This window comes from Eptatretus burgeri, chromosome 22 (genome assembly GCF_056783735.1).
Source record: "Eptatretus burgeri isolate ZD-2024b chromosome 22, Ebu_testis_v1, whole genome shotgun sequence".
NCBI lineage: Eukaryota > Metazoa > Chordata > Myxini > Myxiniformes > Myxinidae > Eptatretus > Eptatretus burgeri.
In genome coordinates, this window is record NC_140982.1 from 2,020,159 (window position 1) to 2,046,494 (window position 26,336).

Consider the following 26,336-nt stretch of genomic DNA (forward strand, 5'->3'; position numbering starts at 1 on the left):
ACAGGAAGTGGTTTTTTGTGACAGGATGTGGTTATTTTGTGACAGGAAGTGGTTTATTTGTGATAGGAAGTGGTTTTTTGTGACAGGAAGCGGTTTTTTGTGACAGGAAGTGGTTATTTTGTGACAGGAAATGATTTTTTTGACAGGAAGTGATTTTTTTGTGACAGGAAGTGGTTATTTTGTGACAGGAAGTGATTTTTTGTGACAGGAAGTGATTTTTTTGTGACAGGAAGTGGTTATTTTGTGACAGGAAGTGATTTTTTGTGACAGTAAGTGATTTTTTTTGTGTGTGACTAAGTGGTTATTTTGTAACAGGAAGTGGAAGTGGGGATGGGGCTAATCAACATGCATTGAAGGTAATAACTGTCTGACGACCTGGATGTGTGGATGCATTCATCAGACCAGATTCTGAAATACTTGACAACATAATCACCGATGCACAGGATGACTCTCCCACAGAAAAACAGCTCCTGTGATTGGGTCAGTGAGTGTACAAGAACCATGATACACCAATGTGACAATGTTAACGACACTGAACATCTTGGTGTGCAATCTGATCAAATGTACCTCTTATTGGTTTACTGATTCTTCCTCTGTAATGGAGCTATCTGTGTAAAAGACTATCCATTGTGAGTTTGAATCTTGACTCGGTGATAAACTGCCATCCTGGTGTTTCGCAGGCAGGGCGTATGTCGATGTTTGTGCACCAACCCTTGGACGATCTCACAGTGCCTTTCCCAAGGAGGTGGCGAGTTGACAAGCGATTCGCGATCACTGACCCGTCGTGTTAAACACACACCTCCTGGAGACGCTCGGAATATCAAACATGTCCAAATTGGACAAACAAACACTTTTCTAGCAGTCGGAACTGCCTTTAAGTTCAATACTGGATCTTAGATTTTGTAATTCAGCTTAATTGTAAATTATGGAGGTGATGACCCGGATGGAAATTAAATAAAGCCACGAACACTGGTGTCTCCGGGCATTTAAAAACATTGTAATGTACTCAGCGATTCATAGTTATGATCACTCATTCGATAATATGAGTGAGGAAATTGAAAGAAAATTTTCTGGTTGAGAAATCGTTGTGGCCTGATCAAAGTCAAGGCATGGTTCAGCAGCCAAAAAAATGGTGAATGAAGACCCTATTTTTTTCAGGATTGTTTTCTGGTCTTTTTTTTCTGTTTGTTTCTTCTGGTTCTTTTTTTTTTGTATTTTTCTGGATTTTTGAATGTTTTTTTCTGGTTTCTTAAATTTTTTTCTGTATTTTCTCTGCCTTCTTTTTCTGTTTATATTTTTTCTTCTGGTTTTTAGGTCAAAGATCACAAAAGGTAAAATTTGCATAAAATTGTCAATTTTCATAAAGTGGACCTGAAATCCTGTTTACAGGAAGGGAAGGAGTTTCTCTCCGAACAGCTTGCCTCCGGGCGGTGTTTGTCTCTGGAGGAGAAGGGAAGGAGTTTCTCTCTGAACTGCTTGCCTCAGGGTGGTGTTTGTCTCCGAACGTGTCAAGGTGGTTTTGTCTCCGAAGGGGAAGGGAAGGAGTTTCTCTCTGAACGGCTTGTCTTTGGCCGGTGTTTGTCTCCGAAGGGGAAGGGAAGGAGTTTCTCTCTGAACGGCTTGTCTTTGGCCGGTGTTTGTCTCCAAGCGTGTCCAGGTGGTGTTTGTCTCCGAATGGGAAGGGAAGGAGTTACTCTCCGAACGGCTTGCCTCCGGGCAGTGTTTGTCTCCGAAAGTGTCCAGGCGGTGTTTGTCTCCGAACGTGTCGGGCAGTGTTTATGTCTGGATGGGAGTTTATGTTCAGACGCATCGGAGCGGTGCTTAACTCGGGAAAGCTTGGCTCTAGATGCGTCCGGGTGGTGTTTGTGTCCGAACGTGTCTGGCCAATGTTTGTTTCTGAGCAGGATTTATGGTATGACTGGAAGAAAATTGATTTCAGACATTATTTTGTTTCTATCTTCACTGTGATTCCATGCAGAAGGATTTTGATGAGTTGAATCGTAATTAATGCTCCACTACACATCTGCCTTCACTTCCTCTCACCTCACACTGCCTCGTCTCCCCCCTTCACTTTCTCCCACATCCTTCCTCGCTCCCCCTCTCTGCTTTCTTTTTCTCCCCTCCCTGATTTTTATTCATCTTACTCTCAGAAATCGTCTCTATAAGACTTCTAAGCTTCTTTATCATAGTTTTTATCCCGGTAGGATTCTCACGTCTCTCACGAGTAAAGTATTCCATCCAGTCAGACACTTGAGTTCTCTCCTTTTACCATCGACATTATTGCATTGTTCCTACACCGACTGATACAAGTTCGATTCTACTTGTTAATGCTCGGGTTTGAGATTTACACACTTTGGGACAGAGCAATGACCTGTGTTGGGTTGGTTACTTGGTCCAGAAATAGAAAGATACCCACCAATGGAACACAGCTTATTGCAGAAGAACCACTCAAACATGGACAACTCAGGCTTCCATGCCAGAATCATTTATCAATCACACGAATCATCGATGAATGAAAAGCAGTTTAATAAACAAAATAAAGATGAATGAAAACAAAATTAACTTGTTTTACAAAACAACGTGCATTTGGAACATGTGTCGAGTCCAAGTGTTACATTTCTCTACCTTTGGCATCATGTTTTCACAATTCTGGGTTTCGTGTGAGATTTTAATCAATGAACATCATATCGTCATTATTTAGGCCAAAGTTACTGGTACTCAGAACTCCTTCATGAATGTTGTTTTCAATTTGTACACGAGTTCAATGTCTGCTTCCAGTGCATCGTTTCACTCAGAACACAGAACACAGAACACTTATACGGTTTAAACTTTCTTTAAACTTGATAATTGAGTAAAGGCCTTCATACACACAGAACACTTGTGGGGTTTCACACCTGTATGTATTTTTTGATGTCGATATAAACTTGATGATTGACTAAAGGCCTTCACACACACAGAACACTTGTGGGGTTACACACCTGAATGTATTTTTTGATGTTGATATAAATTTGATGATTGAGTAAAGGCCTTCAAACACACAGAACACTTGTGGGGTTTCACACCTGTATGTATTTTTTGATGGTGATATAAACCTGATGATTGACTAAATGCCTTCACACACACAGAACATTTGTAGGGTTTCACACCTGAATGTATTCTTTGATGTTGATATAAAGTTGATGATTGAGTAAATGCCTTCACACACACAGAACACTTGTAGGGTTTCACACCTGAATGTATTCTTTGATGTTTGTGTAAATCTGATGATTGAGTAAAGGCCTTACTGCACGTTGAACACTTTTGGGGTTTCACACCTGAATGTATTTTTTGATGTTCATTTAAATGTGATAATCGACTAAAGGCCTTCACACACACAGAACACTTGTGGGGTTTCACACCTGAATGTATTTTTTTATGTTGATATAAATTTGATGATTGAGTAAAGGCCTTCAAACACACAGAACACTTGTGGGGTTTCACACCTGTATGTATTTTTTGATGGTGATATAAACCTGATGATTGACTAAATGCCTTCACACACACAGAACACTTATAGGGTTTCACACCTGAATGTATTCTTTGATGTTGATATAAAGTTGATGATTGAGTAAATGCCTTCACACACACAGAACACTTGTAGGGTTTCACACCTGAATGTATTCTTTGATGTTTGTGTAAATCTGATGATTGAGTAAAGGCCTTACTGCACGTTGAACACTTTTGGGATTTCACACCTGAATGTATTTTTTGATGTTCATTTAAATGTGATATTCGACTAAAGGCCTTCACACACTCAGAACACTTGTGGGGTTTCACACCTGAATGTATTCTTTGATGTTTGTGTAAATCTGACGATTGAGTAAAGGCCTTACTGCACGTTGAACACTTTTGGGGTTTCACACCTGAATGTATTTTTTGATGTTCATTTAAATGTGATATTCGACTAAAGGCCTTCGCACACACAGAACATTTATAGGGTTTCACACCTGAATGTATTCTGTGATGTTTGTGTGAATCTGATGATTGAGTAAAGGCCTTACTGCACGTTGAACACTTTTGGGGTTTCACACCTGAATGTATTTTTTGATGTTCATTTAAATGTGATATTCGACTAAAGGCCTTCGCACACACAGAACACTTGTAGGGTTTCACACCTGAATGTATTCTGTGATGTTTGTGTGAATCTGATGATTGAGTAAAGGCCTTACTGCACGTTGAACACTTGTGGGGTTTCACACCTGTATGTATTCTTTGATGTTGATTTAAATGTGAAGAACGATTAAATTCTTTCAAACACACATAACCCTTGTGTGGTTTCTGACTTCCATCGACATTCTCTTTCAGGATGTTGAGAGAACTGTTCTTCTGGTTGTTGTTGGACACACGAATAAGTTTCTCAATGTTCTGACAAAGAGTCCGTGTCACGTTATGATTGAATGGAACTTCAGTGTCGGCCAACGGGGAACACTTGGAACAAGAATCCTTTTTCATTTGTTTCTCTGCAATGGAAATTCACAAAGAGGTTAATAAATCCCTTTTAGAATGAAACATTTCATACAACACATTGTACTGCAATTGGATCAAAAAATTTGAGTGGTGGGAAGAGAGGAGACGAGAGAGAGAGAAAAAGGAAAGAAAGAAGGAATGAAGAGAAAGAGAGTCAAGGAAAGTGAGAGAAAGAGATAACCAAACATACACACACACACACACACACACACACACACACACACACACACACACACACACACACACACACACACACACACACACATACACACACATACACACATACATACACACACATACACACACTCACAAACACAGACACACTCACACACATAAACACACACACACACACACACACACACACACACACACACACACACCTGTGCCTTTCCTCCTATCATCAAGGAGTGGGGGTCCCAAACGCTTTGCTCCAATCCCACAATCTGGCGAGTTGCCCTGCAAAGGGCAGCAGCACAGGAGGAGCTCTCCATGTCTTTGAATTTATGGGTTTTGCGGAGTCAAGGGTTTTATGGTGGCCGGAGTGAAAATCTTGCCAAAAACCTCCTAAAAAAAAGTAACCCAACTGCAGGAGGACGTCCGCAGACAGGTGGGTGCTCGATATGGATGGCCCTTGGCTCACAAATGAAAGGGTGAATCGAACAGAGAGAGGGTGAGCAAGAGCAGAGGAGCAGGTTTTTAGGACACGTGGGCTGATGCCGTCTGGACCGAATGCAGAATCTGAATCAAGGTTTGACAGCAAGCTGTCCACCTTGTCAGGAGAAAAGGACACAGAGTCCAGGGACAGTTGGGGGAGACTGGGTAAGGTGGATGCAGAAAGCGATGGGTTTTGGACACAAGATTTCGATGCAAACACCGAGTTTAAGCATTCAGCCTTTTCACGTTTGGTGACAGCAGTGCGACCATTTGAGGTAATGGAAGGGATGGAGGGGGAATATACACCAGAAACAGATTTGATTCGATGCCATCAGGATTTGGAGGAGGGAGAGAGGTTTGAGAGTTCAGACTTGAGATGAGAAAGATGTTGTTTTGTGGCTCTCCTGAAGGGAGGTACACACTTGTTCCGAGCTTTATGGAAGGAACTGAGATTACCCTCAGTTGGGTTTGCTTTCCATGAGGCAGAGAGAAGCAGTTTCAGGACAACTGCCTCACCACAAGGTTCAGTGAACCATGTGCGGGAGGAAGAGTCAGACAACTGTTGAGAGGGGATAAATCTGTGCATGAGTGAGAGAGAGAGAGAGAGAGAGAGAGAGAGAGAGAGAGAGAGAGAGAGAGAGAGAGAGAGAGAGAGAGAGAGAGAGAGAGAGAGAGAGAGAGAGAGAGAGAGAGAGAGAGAGAGAGAGAGAGAGAGAGAGAGAGAGAGAGAGCAAGTTTCTTTGAAAGAATTCCCAGGATGAGTTGATGTCAGAGAAAGTAGCGATGGGAGACCAGTCTGGAAGTTTGATGGTTGCTTGGAGGCCCTGCCAGTCATCCTCAGTGAAATGCCATATTCAACGGCGCTGAGGTGGTTCCCTGATATCAGCCAGAGAGATGTCCACTTTGAGAAGCACGTGGTCAGAAGAACTGATTGGAGTGGAGAAGAACAGCAGATATTTTCAGGGAACTCTCACAAGAAAACCTCGTGGGGGAGACGGTTCAGTCAGAGACAACTCGACAATGAAACAGGTTATTACAGGTTTAGACGGTATCTGCAGCAAGTGACAGATCTAATCCGGCCTGACCTTCTGATGGAACTGCCTAAATCCAGGATTGCTGCTCACCTCCACTCATTTGTTCCTCTTTTCTCCCTGCCTGTGTCACCAACTTCCACATTCTCTTCAATCTCCTTCTTCCCTCCAGGTTTTGAAGACAGCTGTTCCCCACCATCTCAAATCATCCCCCATGCATGACTATTATCTTTTCTACCCTCGTTAACACCCACCCCACCACGTCCTTCCAAATTTCAAGTTTCCCTCCTGGATGTGAGTCCATGTCGGTGACCGATCGATTCCATCAACCGTCGGCCACGTACAAGTTCTCCGTGAACGTCTCGACGATCAAAACAAATTCGGTTTCTAAACGATCTTGGTGTTCGAGTATCTACACGTCATGAAAGGAAGTAGAACGTCTGTCTGGAGAACAACCTCCGTACAATGTACATTAATCGTTGTTTGTAAATGGTACAACTACAATGTTGATGAGGTTCACACCTTTGTCTTGAGAGGGCGATTCATCCACAAACTCAGATTTGATCTTCATTTTCACAACAAGATCTGGAAAAAAAACAAGGACAAAACCAAGTGAGTCAGGAACGTTTAACAGTTTAACAATCACATTCATTCACAAAGGACAACAAGGTGATTCAATTAACAACGGCAGGGATTTACTACACGAACCCAACCAACGTGTCCACCAAGGTTCATCCGAATCCGTCCACAACTCGTTGAGATCTCGTGATCCTTCACCTTCGGTGGTGGAGGGAATGAGTTTGTGGTTCAAACCTTCGTATGGAGGGAACGAATCATCGACGAACTCGGACTCGATCTTCACCTTCACAACACCATCTGAAACACAAACAATCCGTGAAAAGGAAACATCCAGGAACCACAAGATCTCGTTACCGAGAGAACGTCACGTACCGGGTCCGGACTCCTTATCCTCGGGTGACCCGACCATGGACCCGCTGTGTGAGGGACGGACTCCGGGATCGACCGTGTTTCCTCCATCGAAGCCGTTCGTGGATCCCGGGGTGTTCGCTTTGTGATCTTCGACCGAGAGATCTCGGATCATCGCGCATCGTCCTCCCTGCAGGAGACTGTGAGGAACACGAGGGGAGAACCTGAAGTATTCCGGAAAAACAAATCACGTGATCACGATATATTCACCGTTTCTCAGCGGCAGATTCGCGCCACCCGGTCACGTGACCGACGAAACAGGAAAACTCATCACTTAATCGTGTTACGGGAAAAACTACCAAACCGTTAAAATTCTGAATAATGACGTCATTAATATTAAAACTCAGAAGCCAATCTGAAGTACAATAATATTAATCAGTTGAAAATTTTATCTTTTGAAGACGCCAATACTCGGTCGAGGCTCATGGAAGGGCTCGGGCCCAAAACAGATGAGGACAAACATAACAAAGGGAACCAACAGCAGGACGGAGGGAGAATGTCGACGGAGACGGACAAACAAGGGATGCAGGTCACGATGAGGGGTTGGGGAGAGCACACAGGGTGGACAACATGGAGAGAGAAACAAGATTTGGGGAGAGGGGTGTGAGGTGGTTTAATGGGGGGAGAAAAGATCATGGTTTTGGAAAGGGGATGACTGGAGATGTTGGTGAACAGTTGTCTTGAAGACCTGGAGGGAGGAATGATATTGAAGAGAGTATGGAAGGTGGTGTTTTCTGTGAAGAGAACACGAGTTATTGCCGGCTTTGTGAACAGATTACAAATCCCTGTCTCAGTTCATTCAGTTCAGGGATCAGGGGACGGGGTGGTCAGCCGGTTCATGGAAACACTTGGATAGAAAGGTGGAGGTAATTTGATTATTTGGTTTTAACCATGGAAATGTAAGCTTGGTTCGAGTGAAACTTCCCTTTGAATGGATTTCCCAAAATCAAGTGAGGGTGAAACAACTTGGATAGATAGACAGATATTGCTGCAGCCACGGACACCGAGACACCAGCTTATCACTCAGAGGGATTAATCCCCGGTTGTCCTCGGTAGAGCCGGACCTGGGACCATCGTTCACAATTCACGTTGTGGTACGGTGGGTTGTTTTAGAACCACGAACGCCACCCCGTTAACCACGAATTCCAGTGCCCACCGTCTAATCACGCCGTTTAACTGGAGGTCACGTGGTTACCTGAGCGGGGAGCGTGCCCTCGGCAAAGCACCAATGTTATCTCGATTAGATTTTAATTAGGGCGGCCGAGCGTTTTAACTGCTGGTACGTGCTGACTATTTTTGGTCAAATCTGTGATAATTACCTCCCAGTCTATCTCGGTTCGGACAATGCTGGACCAATGGAAGGAAAGGACAAACATGGACAGGTTGGAAGTAAACAAATGATTTATTAATATTAAAATAAATAAATAAGAACTTTTTATTTTCTGAGGTAAATAAAGAATACATTTCAAAGCAAAATCAATCAAAATGCCAGGAAAGAGACAAAGAGCAGATGATTATCGGGGGTTGACTTACTTACAGCTACACACAGACATGGGTACCCAGCAGATCATTCGGGGGGGGGGCCTCGACGGGACGATTTCGTGCTTTCGGCGCGCCTGTTAAATCCTACGGCACGTCACGTGACTCGCAAAACCCCATAAAATATCAGCTTTTTTCCCAGATTTACGAAAATCAAGTATAAAATATGCTTAATGACCACCAACAATGAAACCAGAATTGAAACTGACGTTAAAACGAACCCGTAACGTCGATCAGCCTTACAAAACATGCATGGTGGAAACAGAACTGAATTTGAATTTAAATCAAAATGATGCTCCGAGGAGACCATCCATTTATCACGTATCACGTACAGTGTTCAAAGCCAAAACAGCATACAGAGTTTATCGGACCATGAGAAAACCCGAGCCTTGGTCCATTTGACATCCCACAGCACGAGTACTGCAGGGAATTCTCACACATAATCTCCAAACTGTCCGCCGAAGTGGTTTTAATTATACAATTCCCTATCGAGTTCACTCACAGACACACACACACACACACACACACACACACACACACACACACACACACACACACACACACACACACACACACACACACACAGACACACACACACATACAGACACACATACACACACACACACACACATACACACACACACACACACAGACACACACACACACAGACACACACACACAGACACACACACAGACACACACACACAGACACACACACACACACACAGGTTGGAACACTCAACTTACCTCCAACACAAAACTCAACCTTCCCCACCACATTGTGTTCACAAATACATCCAAACAGGTAACTCTACAAACAGCCCTTCTCCTGGCTCATTAACTTTGTGTTTTTTTTCCCGTTGGTTCAAGATTCCCTCTGAATCGAATCGCTAATGTTCTGTCTCACTTTGTGACTCCGTTAGCCACGCTGCAAACGCTCTCCAGTGTTTTCCACTTTCACCGGTAACTTTAAGTGTTGTTCCTTTGGGTTCTATGTTCTTTGCAGAGTTATTCCCCATCTTATGTTCTTAACTTGTCAACTGCCTAAAGCTTTAGTCTTGTCTCCTTTTATCACGGGATCAAAATCCCCCTTTGTTGCATACCGCCTGATAGCTTTCTTTCCTCTCTTTAATGTGCAGGATCAAAGTCCCGCTCCACTCAATCGCCTTTAGCCTTCTCTCTTATGGACGGGCCTTTAACCCTCCCCTTTATGGTACAGGATTCCAACCTGTTCCCTCGTTTCTACAGGACCCTAACCTATTTTTATTACCACAGAATACAGGACTCGAACCTGCTTCCCCATATTTCACTTGGATATCCTTATCTTCCACCTTTCCCGGTCAACAAATTCAGCCTATCAGCCCCTGTGGTCCCTCAATAAAACCGCACATAGAAAAGGAAAAGAAACACAATGCAATTTTACACAAAAAGCAAATGCGACAATGCAGATCTAATACCGATTAGGCGAGCACACGGCAACACTTATACAATTTTACTTCACAGACGGCGCCGACAACACATATCCAAAACCAAGAAAAAGAAAAGAGAACCCTCAAGGATGAGGCGGGCCTGAGGCCGAGACCGGGTCGGGCCTACCCGTCTGGTGATGAGACGCGGAGCGGCGATGGTGCCTCAACTCCGCGGGCCTCGCGGACAGTGTCTGGTAGGGGGTGGGAAAGGGGCCCCTTGGTCGCACTATCTCAGCGCGGGGGGGAAACAGGAGGGGGTTGCTGATGCTCGGGGGAAAGGAGGATTTCGACTCTGCCTCGAGTCCCGCGACGAGCGTCTCCACCTCGACCAGGTCGCGCCGTCGGCCTCCCTGGTGTGCAGCTCCCGGCACGCCGCGAGCACCCCCTCGTCTGCCCTCGCCGCCTCTCCACAGCTCCGTCCTCTTCGCTCCGACTCCAACGCACACGACGACGACGACGACCAACTCCTTCTTGCTTCTTCTTCCCAACTCCACCGACTGCGAAGTCTTAACTCTCTTGACTTGACGAACGCGGTCGCTTATATAAGCCCCGTGGCTTCGCTCTCTCATCTTTGACCCCCTGCCTTCGACCTTTCACCTCGCTCCCCATTGGCCCGAGAAAAAGTGGGCGTGAATGCATTTTGATCCATAAATTTGCATATAGCGATCGCCCTCCAACGCCCTGGAGGCGGGGCCAAATCGCCCCTCGCTCACCGATTGGACGGAACAAAAGTGGGCGTGTGTCATTTTTGATCCGTTTTTGGAGCTGAAAATCCGTGGTTTTGTACACGCTGTTCGGCGCGCGCCCTGCACGAGTCCAACACCGGTACCCACAAGCGGCGCAAGAACGGTGGCGATGTGACGGTTGCGAGGTGTGACGTGAAGCGGCGCCGCGGTGGGTGGTTGATGTTGTGGTTGGTGGTGGTAACAATGGCGGTTGGTCCAAAATAAAGATAGTAAAAGAAAAACGGCTATCCTGAAGAGTCGCAGCACGCATGAATGACATGTATTCCCACTAGACAACGGGTTTGGGCCTAACTACACATATACTTACCGAGATACCTCACCTAAGGGACCTGAATGGTGGTTTGCGAATTTGGTAACCACAACAATATATATATATATATATATATATATATATATATATATATATATATATATATATATATATATATATATATCTATGTATTAATTATGGATCGGATGTGACCATAAAATAGCACTCCTCACATACCTCTTATTGGTTTTCTGATTCTTCCTCTGTAATGGAGCTGTCAGTGTAAAACACTGTCCATCGTGAGTTTGAATCTTGACTCGGCGATAAACTACCATGCTGTTGTTTCACAGGCAGGGCGTACGTCGATGTTTGTGCACCAACCCTTGGACGATCTCACAGTGCCTTTCCCAAGGAGGTGGCGAGTTGACAAGCGATTCGCGATCACCGACACACACCTCGTGTTAAACACACACCGCCCGGAGATGCCCGAAATATCAAACATGTCCAAATTGGACAAACAAACACTTTTCTTACAGTCAGAACTGCTGCTAAGTTCAATTCTGCATCTTAGATTTTGGAATTCGGCTCAGTTTGAAATTTTCGAGGTGATGACCCGGATGGAAATGTTTCAAGTCAAGGCATGGTTCAGCAGCCAAAAAAATGATGAATTAAGACCCTGTTTTTTCTGTTCTTTTTTTCTGTTTGTTTTTTTTTCTGGTAATTTGTTTCTTCTGGTTCTTTATTTTTTGTATTTTTCTGGATTTTTAAATGTTTTTTTCTGGTTTCTTACTGGTTTTTTTTTTATAGGGTTTTTTTCTGTATTTTCTCTGCGTTCTTTTTCTGTTTGTTTTTTTTTGTTCTGGTTTTTAGGTCAAAGATCCGAAAAGGTCAAGTTTGAATAAAATTGTCAATTTTCATTGAGTGGACCTGAAATCTTGTTAATGGGAAGAGGAGTTTCTCTCCGAACGGCTTGCCTCCGGCCGGTGTTTGTCTCCGAGCGTGTGCAGGCGGTGTTTGTCTCCCAAGGGCAAGGGAAGGAGTTTCTCTCCGAACTGATTGCCTCCGGGCGGTGTTTGTCTCCGAATGGGAAGGGAAGGAGTTACTCTCCGAACGGCTTGCCTCCGGGCGGTGTTTGTCTCTGAAAGTGTCCAGGCGGTGTTTGTCTCCGAACGTGTCAGGCAGTGTAAATGTCTGGACGGGAGTTTATGTTCAGACGCATTGAAGCGGTTTAACTCCCAAAAGCGTCGGTCTAGATACGTCCGGGTGGTGTTTGTGTCCGAACATGTCTGGCCAGTGTTTGTTTCTGAGCCGGATTTATGGTATGACTGGTAGAAAATGGATTTCAGACATTATTTTGTTTCTATTTTCACTGTTATTCCATGCAGGATTTTGATGAGTTGAATCGTAATTAATGCTCCACTGCAGGTCTGCCTTCACTTCCTCTCACATCACACGGCCTAGTCTCCCCCCCCCTTCACTTTCTCCCCCACCCTTCCTCGCCCCCCCTCCCTGCTTTCTTTTTCTCCCCTCCCTGATTTTTATTCCTCTTACTCTCAGAAATCGTCTCGACAAGACTTCTAAGCTTCTTTATCATTGTTTTTACCATAGTAGGATTCTCACGTCTCTCAGGAGTAAAGTATTCCATCCAGTCAGACACTTGAGTTCTCTCCTTTTACCATCGACATTATGGCATTGTTCTTACACCGACTGATACAAGTTCGATTCCACGAGTTCATGCACGGGTTTGAGATTTCCACACTTTGTGGCAGAGCAATGACCGATGTTGGTTGGTTTCTTGGTTCAGAAATAGAAAGATACCCACCAATGGAACACAGCTTGGTGTAGAGGAACCACTTCAAACTTGGACGACTCAGGCTTCCATACCAGAATCATTTATCAATCACAAGAATCATCGATGAATTGAAAAACAGTTTAATAAACAAAACAAAGATGAATGAAAACAAAATTAACTTGTTTTACATAACAACGTGCATTTGGAACATGTGTTGAGTCCAAGTGTTCCATTTCTCTACCTTTGGCATCATGTTTTCACAATTCTGGTTTTGTGTGAGATTTTAATCAATGAACATCATATCGTCATTATTTAGGCCAAAGTCACTGGCCAAACTCACAACTCCTTCAGGAATGTTGTCCTTTTCAATTTGTACACGAGTTCAATGTCCGCTTCCGGTGCCTCGTTTCACTCAGAACACAGAACACTTATACGGCTTAAACTTTCTTTAAACTTGATAATTGAGTAAAGGCCTTTACACACAGAACACTCGAAGGGTTTCACACCTGTAGGTATTTTTCGATGTTTGTTTAAACCTGATGATTGAGTCAAGGCCTTCACACACAGAACACTTTTGGGACTTCACACCTGCATGTATTTTTTGATGTGCATTTAAATGTGATAATCGACTAAAGGCCTTCACACACGCAAGAACACTTGTGGGGTTTCACAACTGAATGTATTTTTTGATGTCGATAGAAAGTTGATGATTGAGTAAAGGCCTTCACACACACACAGAACACTTTCAGGGTTTCAGATCTGAATGTATTTTTTGATGTTTGTTTAAATTTGATAATTGACTAAAGGCCTTCACACACACAGAACACTTGTAGGGTTTCACACCTGAATGTATTTTTTGATGTTCATTTAAATGTGATAATCGACTAAAGTCCTTCACACACACAGAACACTTATAGGGTTGCACACCTGCATGTATTTTTTGATGTTCATTTAAATATGATAATCGACTAAAGGCCTTCACACACACAGAACACTTATAGGGTTTCACACCTGAATGTATTTTTTGATGTCGATATAAAGTTGATGATTGAGTAAAGGCCTTCCCACACACAGAACACTTATAGGGTTTCAAACCTGAATGTATTTTTTGATGTTGATATAAATTTGATGATTGACTAAAGGCCTTCACACACACAGAACACTTGTGGGGTTTCACACCTGTATGTATTTTTTGATGTTCATTTAAATGTGATAATCGACTAAAGGCCTTCACACACACAGAACATTTATAGGGTTTCACACCTGTATGTATATTTTGATGTTCATTCAAATGTGATAATCGACTAAAGGCCTTCACACACACAGAACACTTGTGGGTTTTCAGACCTGAATGTATTTTTTGATGTTTGATTAAACCTGATGATTGAGTGAAAGCCTTCATACACACAGAACACTTGTAGGGTTTCACACCTGAATGTATTTTTTGATGTTGATATAACGTTGATGATTGACGAAAGGCCTTCACACACACAGAACACTTGTAGGGTTTCACACCTGAATGTATTTTTTGATGTTGATATAAATTTGATGATTGACTAAAGGCCTTCACACACACAGAACACTTGTAGGGTTTCACACCTGTATGTATTTTTTGATGTTCATTTAAATGTGATAATCGACTAAAGGCCTTCACACAAACAGAACACTTATTGGGTTTCCCACCTGCATGTATTTTTTGATGTTCATTTAAATATGATAATCGACTAAAGACCTTCACACACACAGAACACTTGTAGGGTTTCACACCTGAATGTAATTTTTGATGTTTGTGTAAATCTGATGATTGAGTAAAGGCCTTACTGCACGTTGAAAACTTGTGGGGTTTCACACCTGTATGTATTCTTTGATGTTGATTTAAATGTGATGAACGATTAAATTCTTTCAAACACACATAACCCTTGTGTGGTTTCTGACCTCCATTGACATTCTCTTTCAGGATGTTGAGAGAATTGTTCTTCTGGTTGTTGTTGGACACACCAATAAGTTTATCAATGTTCTGACAAAGAGTCCGTGTCACGTGATGATAGAAGGAAACTTCAGTGTCGACCAACGGCGAACAGTTGAAACGAGAATCCTTTTTCATTTGTTTCTCTGCAATGGAAATTCACAAAGAGGTTAATAAATCCCTTTTAGAATGAAACATTTAATACAGAAAACACATTGTACTCCAATTGGAGCAAAAAATTTGAGTAGTGGGAAGAGAGGAGACGAGAGAGAGAAAAAGGAAAGAAAGAAGGAATGAAGAGAAATAGAGAGCAAGATGAGGTTGAGAAAGTCAAGGAAAGAGAGAGAAAGAGATAACCAAACACACACAAACACACACACATACACACACACACACACACAAACATACACAAATACATACACATACACACACTCACACATACACATACACACACATAAATATACACACACACACATACACACACACACACACATACACACACACACACACACACACACACAAACATACACACACTTACAAACACACAGACACACTCACACACACATACATAAACACACACACACACACACACCTGTGCCTTTCCTCCTATCATCAAGGAGTGGGGGTCGCAAAGGCTTTGCTGCAATCCCAAAATCTGGCGAGTTGCCCTGCTCAGGGCAGCAGCAGAGGAGGAGCTCTCCATGTCTTTGAATTTATGGGTTTTGTGGAGTGAAGGGTTTTATGGTGGCCGGAGTGAAAATCTTGCCACAAACCTCCTTAAAAAAAAGTGACCCAACTGCAGGAGGACGTCCGCAGACAGTTAGGTGCTCGATATGGATGGCCCTTGGCTCACAAATGAGAGGGTGAATCGAACAGAGAGAGGGTGAGCAAGAGCAGAGGAGCAGGTTTTTAGGACACGTGGGCTGATGCAGTCTGGACCGAATGCAGAATCTGAGTCAAGTTTTGACAGCAAGCTCTCCACCTTGTCAGGAGAAAAGGACACAGTGTCCAGGGGCAGTTGGGTGCGACTGGGTCAGGTGGATGCAGAAAGCGATGGGTTTTGAACAGGAGATTTCGATGCAAACATCGAGTTTAAGCATTCAGGCTTTTCACGTATGGCGTCAGCAGTTCGCCCAAGTTGAGGTAAGGAAAGAGATGGAGGGGAACATACACCAGAAACAGATTTGATTCGATGCCACTCGGATTTGGAGGAGGGAGAGAGGTTTGAGAGTTCAGACTTGAAATGAGAAAGATGTTGTTTCGTGGATCTCCTGAAGGGAGGTACACACTTGTTCCGAGCTTTGTGGAAGGAACTGAGATTACCCTCAGTTTGCTTTCCATGAGGCAGAGGCAAGCTGTTTCAGGACAACTGCCTCGCCACAAGCTTCAGTGAACCATGTGCGGGAGGAAGGGTCAGACAACTGTAGAGAGGGCATAAATCTGTGCATGAGAGAGAGAGAGAGAGAGAGAGAGAGAGAGAGAGAGAGAGAGAGAGAGAGAGAGAGAGAGAGAGAGAGAGAGAGAGAGAGAGAGAGAGAGAGAGAGAGAGAGAGAGAGAGAGAGAGAGAGAGAGAGAGAGAGAGAGAGAGAGAGAGAGAGAGAGAGAGAGAGAGAGAGAGAGAGAGAGAGAGAGAGAGAGAGAGAGAGAGAGAGAGAGAGAGTTTCTTTGAAAGAATTCCCAGGATGAGTTTTGATGTCAGAGAAAGTAGCGATGGGAGACCAGTCGAGAAGTTTGATGGCTGTTTGGAGGCCCTGCCAGTCGGCCTCAGTGAAATGCCAGATTCAACGGGGCTGAGGTGGTTCCCTGATATCAGCTAGAGAGATGTCCACTTTGACAAGCACATGGCCAGAAGAACTGATTGGAGTGAAACGAAGAACAGCAGATATTTTCAGGGAACTCTCACAAGAAAACCTCGTGGGAGAGACGGTTCAGTCATCGACAACTCGACCATGAAACAGGTTATTACAGGTTTAGACGGTATCTGCAGCAAGTCACAGATCTAATCTGGTCAGTCCTTCTGATGGAACTGCCTAAATCCAGGATTGATGCTCACCTCCACTCATTTGTTCCTCTTTTTCCCTGCCTGTGTAACCAAATTCCACATTCTCTTGAATCCCCTTCTTCCCTCCAGGTTTTGAAGACAGCTGTTCTCTACCATCTCAAATCATGCCCCATTCACAACCATGATCTTTTCTGCCCTCATTAACCACACCCCGTCCTTCCAAATTTCAAGTTTCCCTCCTGAGAGTTTCCTTCTGTATCCATCTTGTCCACCTAATTCCTCCCCACACACATTTTTTGTCTGCCGCCCTCTGTCTTGGCCTTCGACTCTGCTGTTGGTGTTTCCCCCTCTCTCTGCTGTTGGTGTTTCCCCTTCTCTGCTGTTGGTGTTTCCCCCTCTCTCTGCTGTTGGTGTTTCCCCCTCTCTCTGCTGTTGGTGTTTCCCCTTCTCTCTGCTGTTGGTGTTTCCCCCCTCTCTCTGCTGTGGCATTTCCCCCCTCTCTCTGCTGTTGGTGTTCCCCCCCCCCTCTCTCTGCTGTTGGTGTTTCCCGCCTCTCTCTGCTATTGGTGTTTCCCCCCTTTCTCTGCTGTTGGTGTTTCCCCTTCTCTCTGCTGTTGGTGTTTCCCCCTTCTCTCTGCTGTTGGTGTTTCCCCCTCTCTCTGCTGTTGGTGTTTCCCCCTCTCTCTGCCGTTCCTTTTGTTCTATTGTGTTCTGATCCATTCAGTGTACTCGTACTCGGTATTTTCATGGATGTGAGTGCATGTCAGTGACCGATCGATTCCATCACATCCGTCGGCCACAAGTTCTCCGTGAACGTCTCGACGATCAAAACAAACTCGGTTTCTTAACGATCTTGGGGTTCGAGTACCTACACGTCATGAAGGTAAGTCCAACGTCTGTCTGGAGAACAACCTCCGTACAATGTACATTAATCGTTGTTTGTAAATGGTATAACTACAATGTCGATGAGGTTCACACCTTTGTCTTGAGAGGGCGATTCATCCACAAACTCAGATTTGATCTTCATTTTCACAACAAGATCTGGAAAAAAAACAAAAGGACAAAACCAAGTGTGTCAGGAACGTTTAACAGTTTAACAATCACATTCATTATGTGACGTCCACGGGTCTTGAACAGTCCCGCCAACGTAGAATGAGCCGAAACGATGGAGGCGGTTTATTTATTTATAACTCAAAGATGGCGGTTTCAATCGCTCTACCGCAAACGGGACGAGGAAGGTGGCACGAGTCGCTTTTCACTGAGTTGATAACGTTTATTTCTCTAACCAGAAATAACAAGACTCGGCAAGAAGAGGGATCCGGGGCGATTCGACGGGATGGTGGTGTGGGTTCGGGCGTGGGGAAAACACAAACAATTCCAATGGATATACCAATCTCAAACCCTCTAAGGCACCAGGTACACACACACACACACACACACACACACACACACACACACACACACACACACACACACACACACACACACACACACACACACACACAAAACGTAGCTGGTTCTGGTGGTCAGGCTGGCCCGTGGTGTGAACGCAACAGTCCCTGGATTGGTGTCGGACGAGCTGGAGTTGCGCTCGTCAGGGGCAGGAGACACCGTGGTGCTGTCGACCTCCTGGTCCTGGCCCAAGTCCGCTCACAGCCGCCAGGGAACCAGTTCTGGCGCCAAGTTGCGAGCAGGAGAGGGAGGCAGGTCCGCCCGCCGTTCGACCCCGTACTCCGAGCCAGCAGAACCCCAGAGCCAACCAAGGTGAGGCACGAGGCTCAGCAAGGCTACAAGACACGATGAAACCAGAATCGAAAACGCCCAACAAAAAGCACGCTCTCCGCACAACAGCCTCCACCAAAACAGTCTTTCTGTCCCGATCTTCTTCCTCTTCACCTTTTCCCCGAACAGAGCCTTTTTATCCTCCCGTCCTCGTCACTTCCAATCGAGCCGTTTTATTGGCCCTGCGCCGTCGCCTTCCGCCAATCGTGATCACGGGGCGGAGCCATCCGCAGCACTGTCCTGTGACGTCACGGCAAGCCTCCAGAGAATACTAAAAGGGGTTTACGCAGACACACTTACCCTATCCCGTATCCCTATCTAATTACGTGACAATTATCATTTCCCCCTTGAAGAAATGGACATTTACTAGACAACTTATCACCACTGAATTGCTACTTATTACATCGAGATCTTGGTAAACTCGAACAGCATGGCATACCTAATTAAACATCCTAATTACCCTTTGAATGCATACCCCCCCTCAAACGTAACAATTCACAAAGGACAACAAGGTGATTCAATTAACAACGGCAGAGATTTATTACACGAACCCAACCAACGTGTCCACCAAGGTTCATCCGAATCCGTCCACAACCAGTTGAGATCTCGTGATCCTTCACCTTCGGTGGTGGAGGGAATGAGTTTGTGGTTCGAACCTTCGTATGGAGGGAACGAATCATCGACGAACTCGGACTCGTTCTTCACCTTCACAACACCATCTGAAACACAAACAATCCGTTAAACGGACTCTTTCAGGAACCACAAGATCTCGTTACGGAGTGAACGTCACGTACCGGGTCATGTGACCGACGAAACAGGAAAACCCATCAATTGATCGTGTTACGGGAAAAACTACCAAACCATTAAAATTCTAAATAATGACGTCATTGATATTAAAACTCAGAAGCCAATCTCAACGACAATAATACAAGCCGGTTGGCGACATGTGTGGTCGCGACATAATTGCATACTAGTCATACAGTTTTTGACGGATCGGGCTGAAAATTTTTGACAAAGAGGTTGATTATAATGCGCAAAAAAGCCTGGAAGCCGATTTTTGACTTTCAAAAAAACTAATTTTTTTAGAATTATTAAAAAAATGTCAAAGTCCAGAGCAACGGTGCTCAAAAGCATAGAACTCGATCCTGGTATGAACCAACCTGTCAAGTTTCATCAAAATCGGTTGATTTTCTGGCCTCCAGAGCTGTCCATTACATACAGACATACAAACAAACATACAGACAGACAGACAGACATACAGACATACAGACATACAAACAAACAAACAGACAGACGGAAAAAGTGAAAATAAGGGTACTCGAGCGACCACCCAATTAATCAGTTGAAAGGGACTGTCAGCAGAAAATGGTGGGAACACAAATAAATTCGGTATCGAAGGAAATTTTATCTTTTGAAGAAGCCAGTTCACGGTCGAGGCTCGTGGAAGGGCTCGGGCCCAAAACAAATGAGGACAAACATCACAAAGGGAACCAACAGCAGGATAGAGGGAGAAGGTCGACGGAGACGGACAAACAAGGGATGCAGGTCATGATGAGGGGTTGGGGAGAGTGCACAGGGTGGACAACATGGAGAGAGAAACAAGATTTTGGGAGAGGGGTATGAGGTGGTTTAATGGGGGTGGAAAACATCATGGTTTCGGAAGGGGGGATGACTTGAGGTGTTGGTGAACAGCTGTCTTGAACACCTGGATGGAGGAATGAGATTGAAGAGAGTATGGAAGGTGGTGTTTTCTGTGAAGAGAACACGAGTTATTGCCGGCTTTGTGAACAGATTACAAATCCCTTTCTAAGTTCATTCAGTCAGGCATCAGGGGACGGGGTGGTCAGCCGGTTCATGGAAACACTTGGATAGAAAGGTGGAGGTAATTTGATGATTTGTTTTTAACCATGGAAATGTTAGCTTGGTTCGAGTGAAACTTCCCTTTGAATGGATTCCCCAAAACAAAGTGAGGGTGAAACAACTTGGAGAGATAGACATTGATATTGTTGCGGCAACGGTTACCGAGACACCAGCTTGTCACTCAGGGGGTTAATCCCCGGTTGTCCTCGGTAGAGCCGGACCTGGGACCACCATTCACAATTAACGTTGTGGTTCGGTGGGTTGTTTTAGAACCATGTTTTCGGGGGTTGACTTACAGCTAAGCACAGACAAGTGCACCCAGCAAATCATTCAGGGGCAGGGGGGTGGGGGGAGGGGAGAAGAGTCATCTCGCTCACCAGAGTAGTTGTCTGTGAAGTGAAAACGTCCTGAAATGTGTGCGTGCGTGTGACGTCCGTCGCCAGCACCCAGCCTTGCCGTGCACCCTCTCGCAAACAGCCTTGATTGCCAGTCGACGTCTGGGAGGGCACCGAGGTCGTCTGTCGCGGGTTTAGACCCTGGTGCTGCGACACGGGCAGCTCCTCACACTTCACGAAACTGGTGACGTCCAGTGACCCACACGGTTCATCGGTAAATGACCCACGCATCACGTTGGTGACCGACACATTCCTCACTCGTTGTCGGTGCTGCTCTCACCCACACAAGCACCACATGCTCGCTTGCTCAAGCAACTCTCACTTCTTTCTCGGCTCGCTTGCCCACGTCTTGCTCGCTTCTCTCCTCCTTTTCCTTTCTGACATTCTTTCTCGTTCTCTTCTCCCTCCTCTTACTTCTCTCGCCTCAGAACGGACATCCAATTCGTTTTATATCTGCGGCCCGTCTCAGCGGGCACAGAGTCCTCCCCAAGCTCACCCAGCCCCACTTGCGCATGGTTACCATGACGACCCGTGTGCTCTTAAAAAAGGCGGGCGTTGGCGCTCGCGAAATAAATACGTGCATAAACGTTGCTGAGGAAAAATAAGGGCGGGCGTCAGAGCTTACGAGAGAAATGTGTGTAAACGTGTCTGTCGTAAAAAAAAAAAAATTCCCATAAGAGAGGGGATCTATTCTTTACCCTTCTCAATGCATCACATTTAAAATCCCATTAGACATGGGGATGGGGCTAATCTGAACATGCATTTAAGGAAATAACTGTCTGAGGACCTGGATGTGTGGATGCATTCATCAGACCGGATTCTGAAATCCGTAACAATATCATCACCGATGCAAAGGATGACTCTCCCATAAAAAAAACAGCTCCTGTGATTGGGTCAGTGAGTGCACAAGAACCATGGTACACCAATGTGACAATGTTAACGACACTGAACATCTTGGTGTGCAATCTGATCAAATCTACCTCTTATTGGTTCAATGATTCTTCCTCTGTAATGGAGCTGTCAGTGTAAAAGACTGTCCATCGTGAGTTTGAATCTTGACTCGGCGATAAACTGCCATCCTGGTGTTTCCCAGGCAGGGCGTACGTCGATGTTTGTGCACCAAACCTTGTACGATCTCACAGTACCTTTCCCAAGGAGGTGGCGAGTTGACAAGCGATTCGCGATCACCGACCCGTCGTGTGAAACACACACCTCCCGGAGACGCCCGGAATATCAAACATGTCCGAATTAGACAAACGAACAATTTTCTTGCAGTCGGAACTGCCTTTCAGTTCAATTCTGGATCTTAGATTTTGTAATTCGGCTTCGTTTGAAATTTTCGAGGTGATGACCCGGATGGAAACGTTTCAAGTCAAGGTATGGTTCAGCAGCCAAAAAAAATGAATCAAGACCCTCGTTTTTTTCCTGTCTTTTTTTTCTGTTTTTTTTTTCTGATGTTTTGTTTCTACTAGTTCTTTATTTTTTGTATTTTTTTCTGGATTTCTTCATGTTTTTTTTTCTGGTTTCTTACTGTTTTTTGCGAGGTTTTTTTCCATATTTTCTCTGCGTTCTTTTGCTGTTTGTTTTTTTTCTTCTGGTTTTTAGGTCATAGATCAGAAAAGGTCAAGTTTGAATAAAGTTGTCAATTTTCATCCAGTGGACCTGAAATCTTGTTAACGGGAAGAGGAGTTTCGCTCCAAACTGCTTGCCTCTGAGTGGTGTTTGTATCTGAACAGGAAGGGAGGAAGTTTCTCTCCAAACGACTTGCCTCCGGGCGGTGTTTTACAAACGTTGCGACAGAACAATGACCTGTGTTGGTTGGTTGCTTGGTCCAGAAATAGAAAGATACCCACCAATGGAACACAGCTTGGTGCAGAGGAACCACTTCAAACTTGGACAACTCGTGTTTCCATGCGAGAATCATTTATCAATCACAAGAATAATCAATGAATTGAAAAAGTTTAATAAACAAAACAAAGATGAATGAAAACAAAATTGACTTGTTTTCCATAACAATGTGCATTTGGTGCATGTGTCGAGTCCGAGTGTTCCATTTCTCTCCCTTTAGCATAATCTTTGAACAATTCTGGGTTTCGTGTAAGATTTTGATCATTGAACAACATATTGTGACGTCCACGGGACTTGAACAGTCCCGCCAACGTAGAATGAGCCGAAACGATGGAGGCGGTTTATTTATTTATAACCCAAACATGGCGGTTCTAATCGCTCTACCGCAAACGGGACGAGGAAGGTGGCACGAGTCGCTTTTCACTGAGTTGATGATGTTTATTTGTTTTTATTATTAACCAGAAATAACAAGACTCGGCAAGAAGAGGGATCCGGGGCAATTCGACGGGATGGTGTGGGATCGGGCGTGGGGAAAACACAGACAATTCCAATGAATATACAGATCTCAAACCCTCTAAGGCGCCAAGTACACAGACACACACACACACACACACACACACACACACACACACACACACACACACACACACACACACACACACACACATACACAAAACGTAGCTATTTCTGGTGGTCAGGCTGGACCGTGGTGTGGACGCAACTGTCCCTGGATCGGCGTCGGACGAGCTGGCCTTGCTCTCGTCAGGGGTCAGGAGAAACCGTGGTGCTGTCGACCTCCTGGTCCTGGCCCAAGTCCGCTCACAGCCGCCAGGGAACCAGTTCTGGCACCAAATTGCGAGCAGGAGAGGGAGGCAGGTCCGCCCGCCGTTCGACCCCGTACTCCGAGTCAGCAGAACCCCAGAGCCAACCAAGGTGAGGCACGAGGCTCAGCAAGGCTCCAAGACACGATGAAGAACACGATCGAATCAGCACAACAAGTATGCTTCCCGCGCAACAGCCTCCACACCAAAAAAACACGATCTTTTTGTCCCGATCTTCTTCCTCTTCCTTTTCGACCCCGAACAGAACCTTTTTATCCTCCTGTCCTCGTCACTTCCAATCGAGCCGTTTTATTGGCCCACCGCCGTCGCCTTCCGCCAATCGTGATCACGGGGCGGAGCCATCCGCAGCCCTGTCCTGTGACGTCACGGCCAGCCTCCAGGGACTACGAAAAGGGGTTTACGCAGACACCCTTACCCTATCCCGTGTCCCTATCTAATTACGTGACAAATATCATTTCACCCTTGAAGAAATGAATATTTACTAGACAACTTATCACCACTGAATTGCTACTTATTACATCGAGATCCTGGTAAACTCGAACAGCATGGCATACCTAATTAAACATCCTAATTACCCTTTGAATGCATACCCCCCCGTCAAACGTAACACTGCCCCCTCCTCTGGTACCACAGCTCCTGCAAGGTATATCACAGGCGCTACCGTACCAGCCTTAACACTTACTGACTCACACCTAATTAACCTAACGAAATAAAGTAGGAGGGGCAATGGGCAGCGAGTCGCAGCTAACTTACCTATCCTGCTTAATGTACTACCCCCTTATGGCCTTATCCTCGCCTAAACAATCATTCGTTTTTTGTTTTTTTTTGTTGTTTTTTTATCACATGAGAGCACTGAGCGAAGTTGCACTCCATCTTCTGGATCATCGCTCTTGCCCAACACTCTTCCAGTGATCTGGGGAGGGGAAACAAAAGGTTCCACAAAAACACAACACTTATACTTTACATTCCTACTCTAAGCCTTGACGACACTATTCACAGGATATTTACACTTGACCGCCTCCCCCAGTGGATGCTAATAGACCCAGCGTTACCTGGGGAGCCAATTTTCAAATTTGCTTGCCCCAAAATTATGCGGACATCATGCCCTTGCTGCACATGTCAAGTTGTGCGGGATCGAGTGGGACTCATACATCTTCACAACACTCACACCATGGTCATCATCACATTTCTAGGTCATGGTCCTCATTTTAATCATGCAGGCTGAATCCCGTCGTGGCCGTGGGGTGGGATACCACAAGATGATGGGGGCATCTCAGGTGCAACCATGCCCACAGGTAAGCTTTAGTCCAACCCGGACGTTTCTCCGCCCCGCTCCCTTTGATTCCCTCCCCCCTGGTAGCCATCAGCTCTAATCCCGTACAACACTCTGGAAGGGGTCTCACTGGCTCCTCTGGCCTTCCTGGGTGGCCAAGGTCCTACGCGCCTTGGTCGCCCAACCAGACCCTCTCCCGGTTGCCTCCAGACACTGTCACCATTAGCCACCAGGTGGTGAATCTCCTTGAAGGGGGTCGCAATTCACGCTCACCGTGAGCTTCAGCAATCCCTGTGGACAAGCACATTATCCCCACCCACAAAACCCACATGACTCCCCCACCCCATCGGCCTTACATGTGACACCTGCATTTCTAACACTTCACCGACCATGACCTTCCCTGTCACCACACCATGTCCAATAAAAAATCAATGTGTGCACCATACATTTCACTTCTTAACTTAAAACAACTCACACAGCACTTCTCACCCGATCCACGCACTAGGCATTGGACAGCCACTTGTGCCCGCTTTGTTACCAATTACCCACTGTCCCTATTGTCACTCTAAAACCCAGCAGCACTTACAAACCCATGCCAATTTCTCCACAATTCACTTTTTTCACCAAAGGGGGGAACTTCGCCACGATCTCACCAGCCGAGCATGGCCCTATATGCTCAGCCCGATCTAGTCTCCCCGACCCCCGACAGTGATTTCCGGACCCGACCTATAAAAGGGCATCTCGGATAGACCTGGCGGTTCAGCAGGAGGATTCATCCTCTGAAGCATCTGGGTAATGCCAATTTCTCCCAGCCCCCCTCCCTGATCCTGCATCTCCGCCTGTCGGATCGTCACCGATGGCCTCTCGGGCACCCGACCCGGCCGACTCCACGAGGCCAGCCTGGCCGCGCACTCGGCCGCTCGGTGCACGGTGGGTGGATCCTGTAGCTCCACTCGCGCCGGACCTCAGGGTCAGGAAGAGCAGCTAAAAATTTCTCTAGTGCCAGTCTGTCCCACGCCTCCACTGTAAGGTCCCGATACGCGATCCTGACTGATTGGTAAATGTCCTGTGCCAGCTCCTGCACTGTCTCACCCGGCTTTAATCTGCGGTGCTGGAGCTGGGCCCGCACCAGATCACAGTTTGCCGCGAACCCAAACTGACGGCTCAACGCCTCGCAAATGTGGGAGCTGGTCAACATCCCCTCCGCGATCATGTTTAACACATCTGCGGCTGGTCCCCGCAACGTTGCCACCAAATTTCCTGTACGTTCCTGCTCATTCCACCCGTTTAGTCGGGAAATGCACTCAAATTGCGTCAGAAAAGCTTCAACGCTCCCTGACCCGTCGAAATTTACCAGGGGGATCACTTTTACGGTGGCCCGCTTCTCAGTTTC

The 26,336-nt window shown here is 45.5% G+C and overlaps 1 protein-coding gene across 10 annotated transcripts in view; it reads right to left on the minus strand.

Moving 5' to 3' along the window:
- Positions 1–2,509: 2,509 nt before the first annotated feature.
- The window catches only part of LOC147008068 (uncharacterized), a 41,194-nt gene continuing 17,367 nt past the window's right edge, over positions 2,510–26,336 (minus strand). For 3 of the 10 annotated variants that reach the window (XM_085865741.1, XM_085865742.1, XM_085865740.1), the window contains 3 exons: positions 19,277–19,444; positions 17,922–17,984; positions 13,099–15,086 (listed from right to left, as the gene is read on the minus strand). In XM_085865741.1, the coding sequence (XP_085721867.1) occupies positions 13,720–15,086; positions 17,922–17,984; positions 19,277–19,444 (1,598 nt within the window). In that variant the 3' untranslated portion in view covers positions 13,099–13,719. Of the gene's footprint in view, positions 4,500–6,713; positions 6,777–6,899; positions 7,068–7,142; positions 7,319–13,098; positions 15,087–15,532; positions 16,384–17,921; positions 17,985–19,276; positions 19,445–20,962; positions 23,421–26,336 lie in introns of those variants that run through there. The other 7 variants (XM_085865744.1, XM_085865743.1, XM_085865748.1 and 4 more) reach the window with 6 other exon arrangements.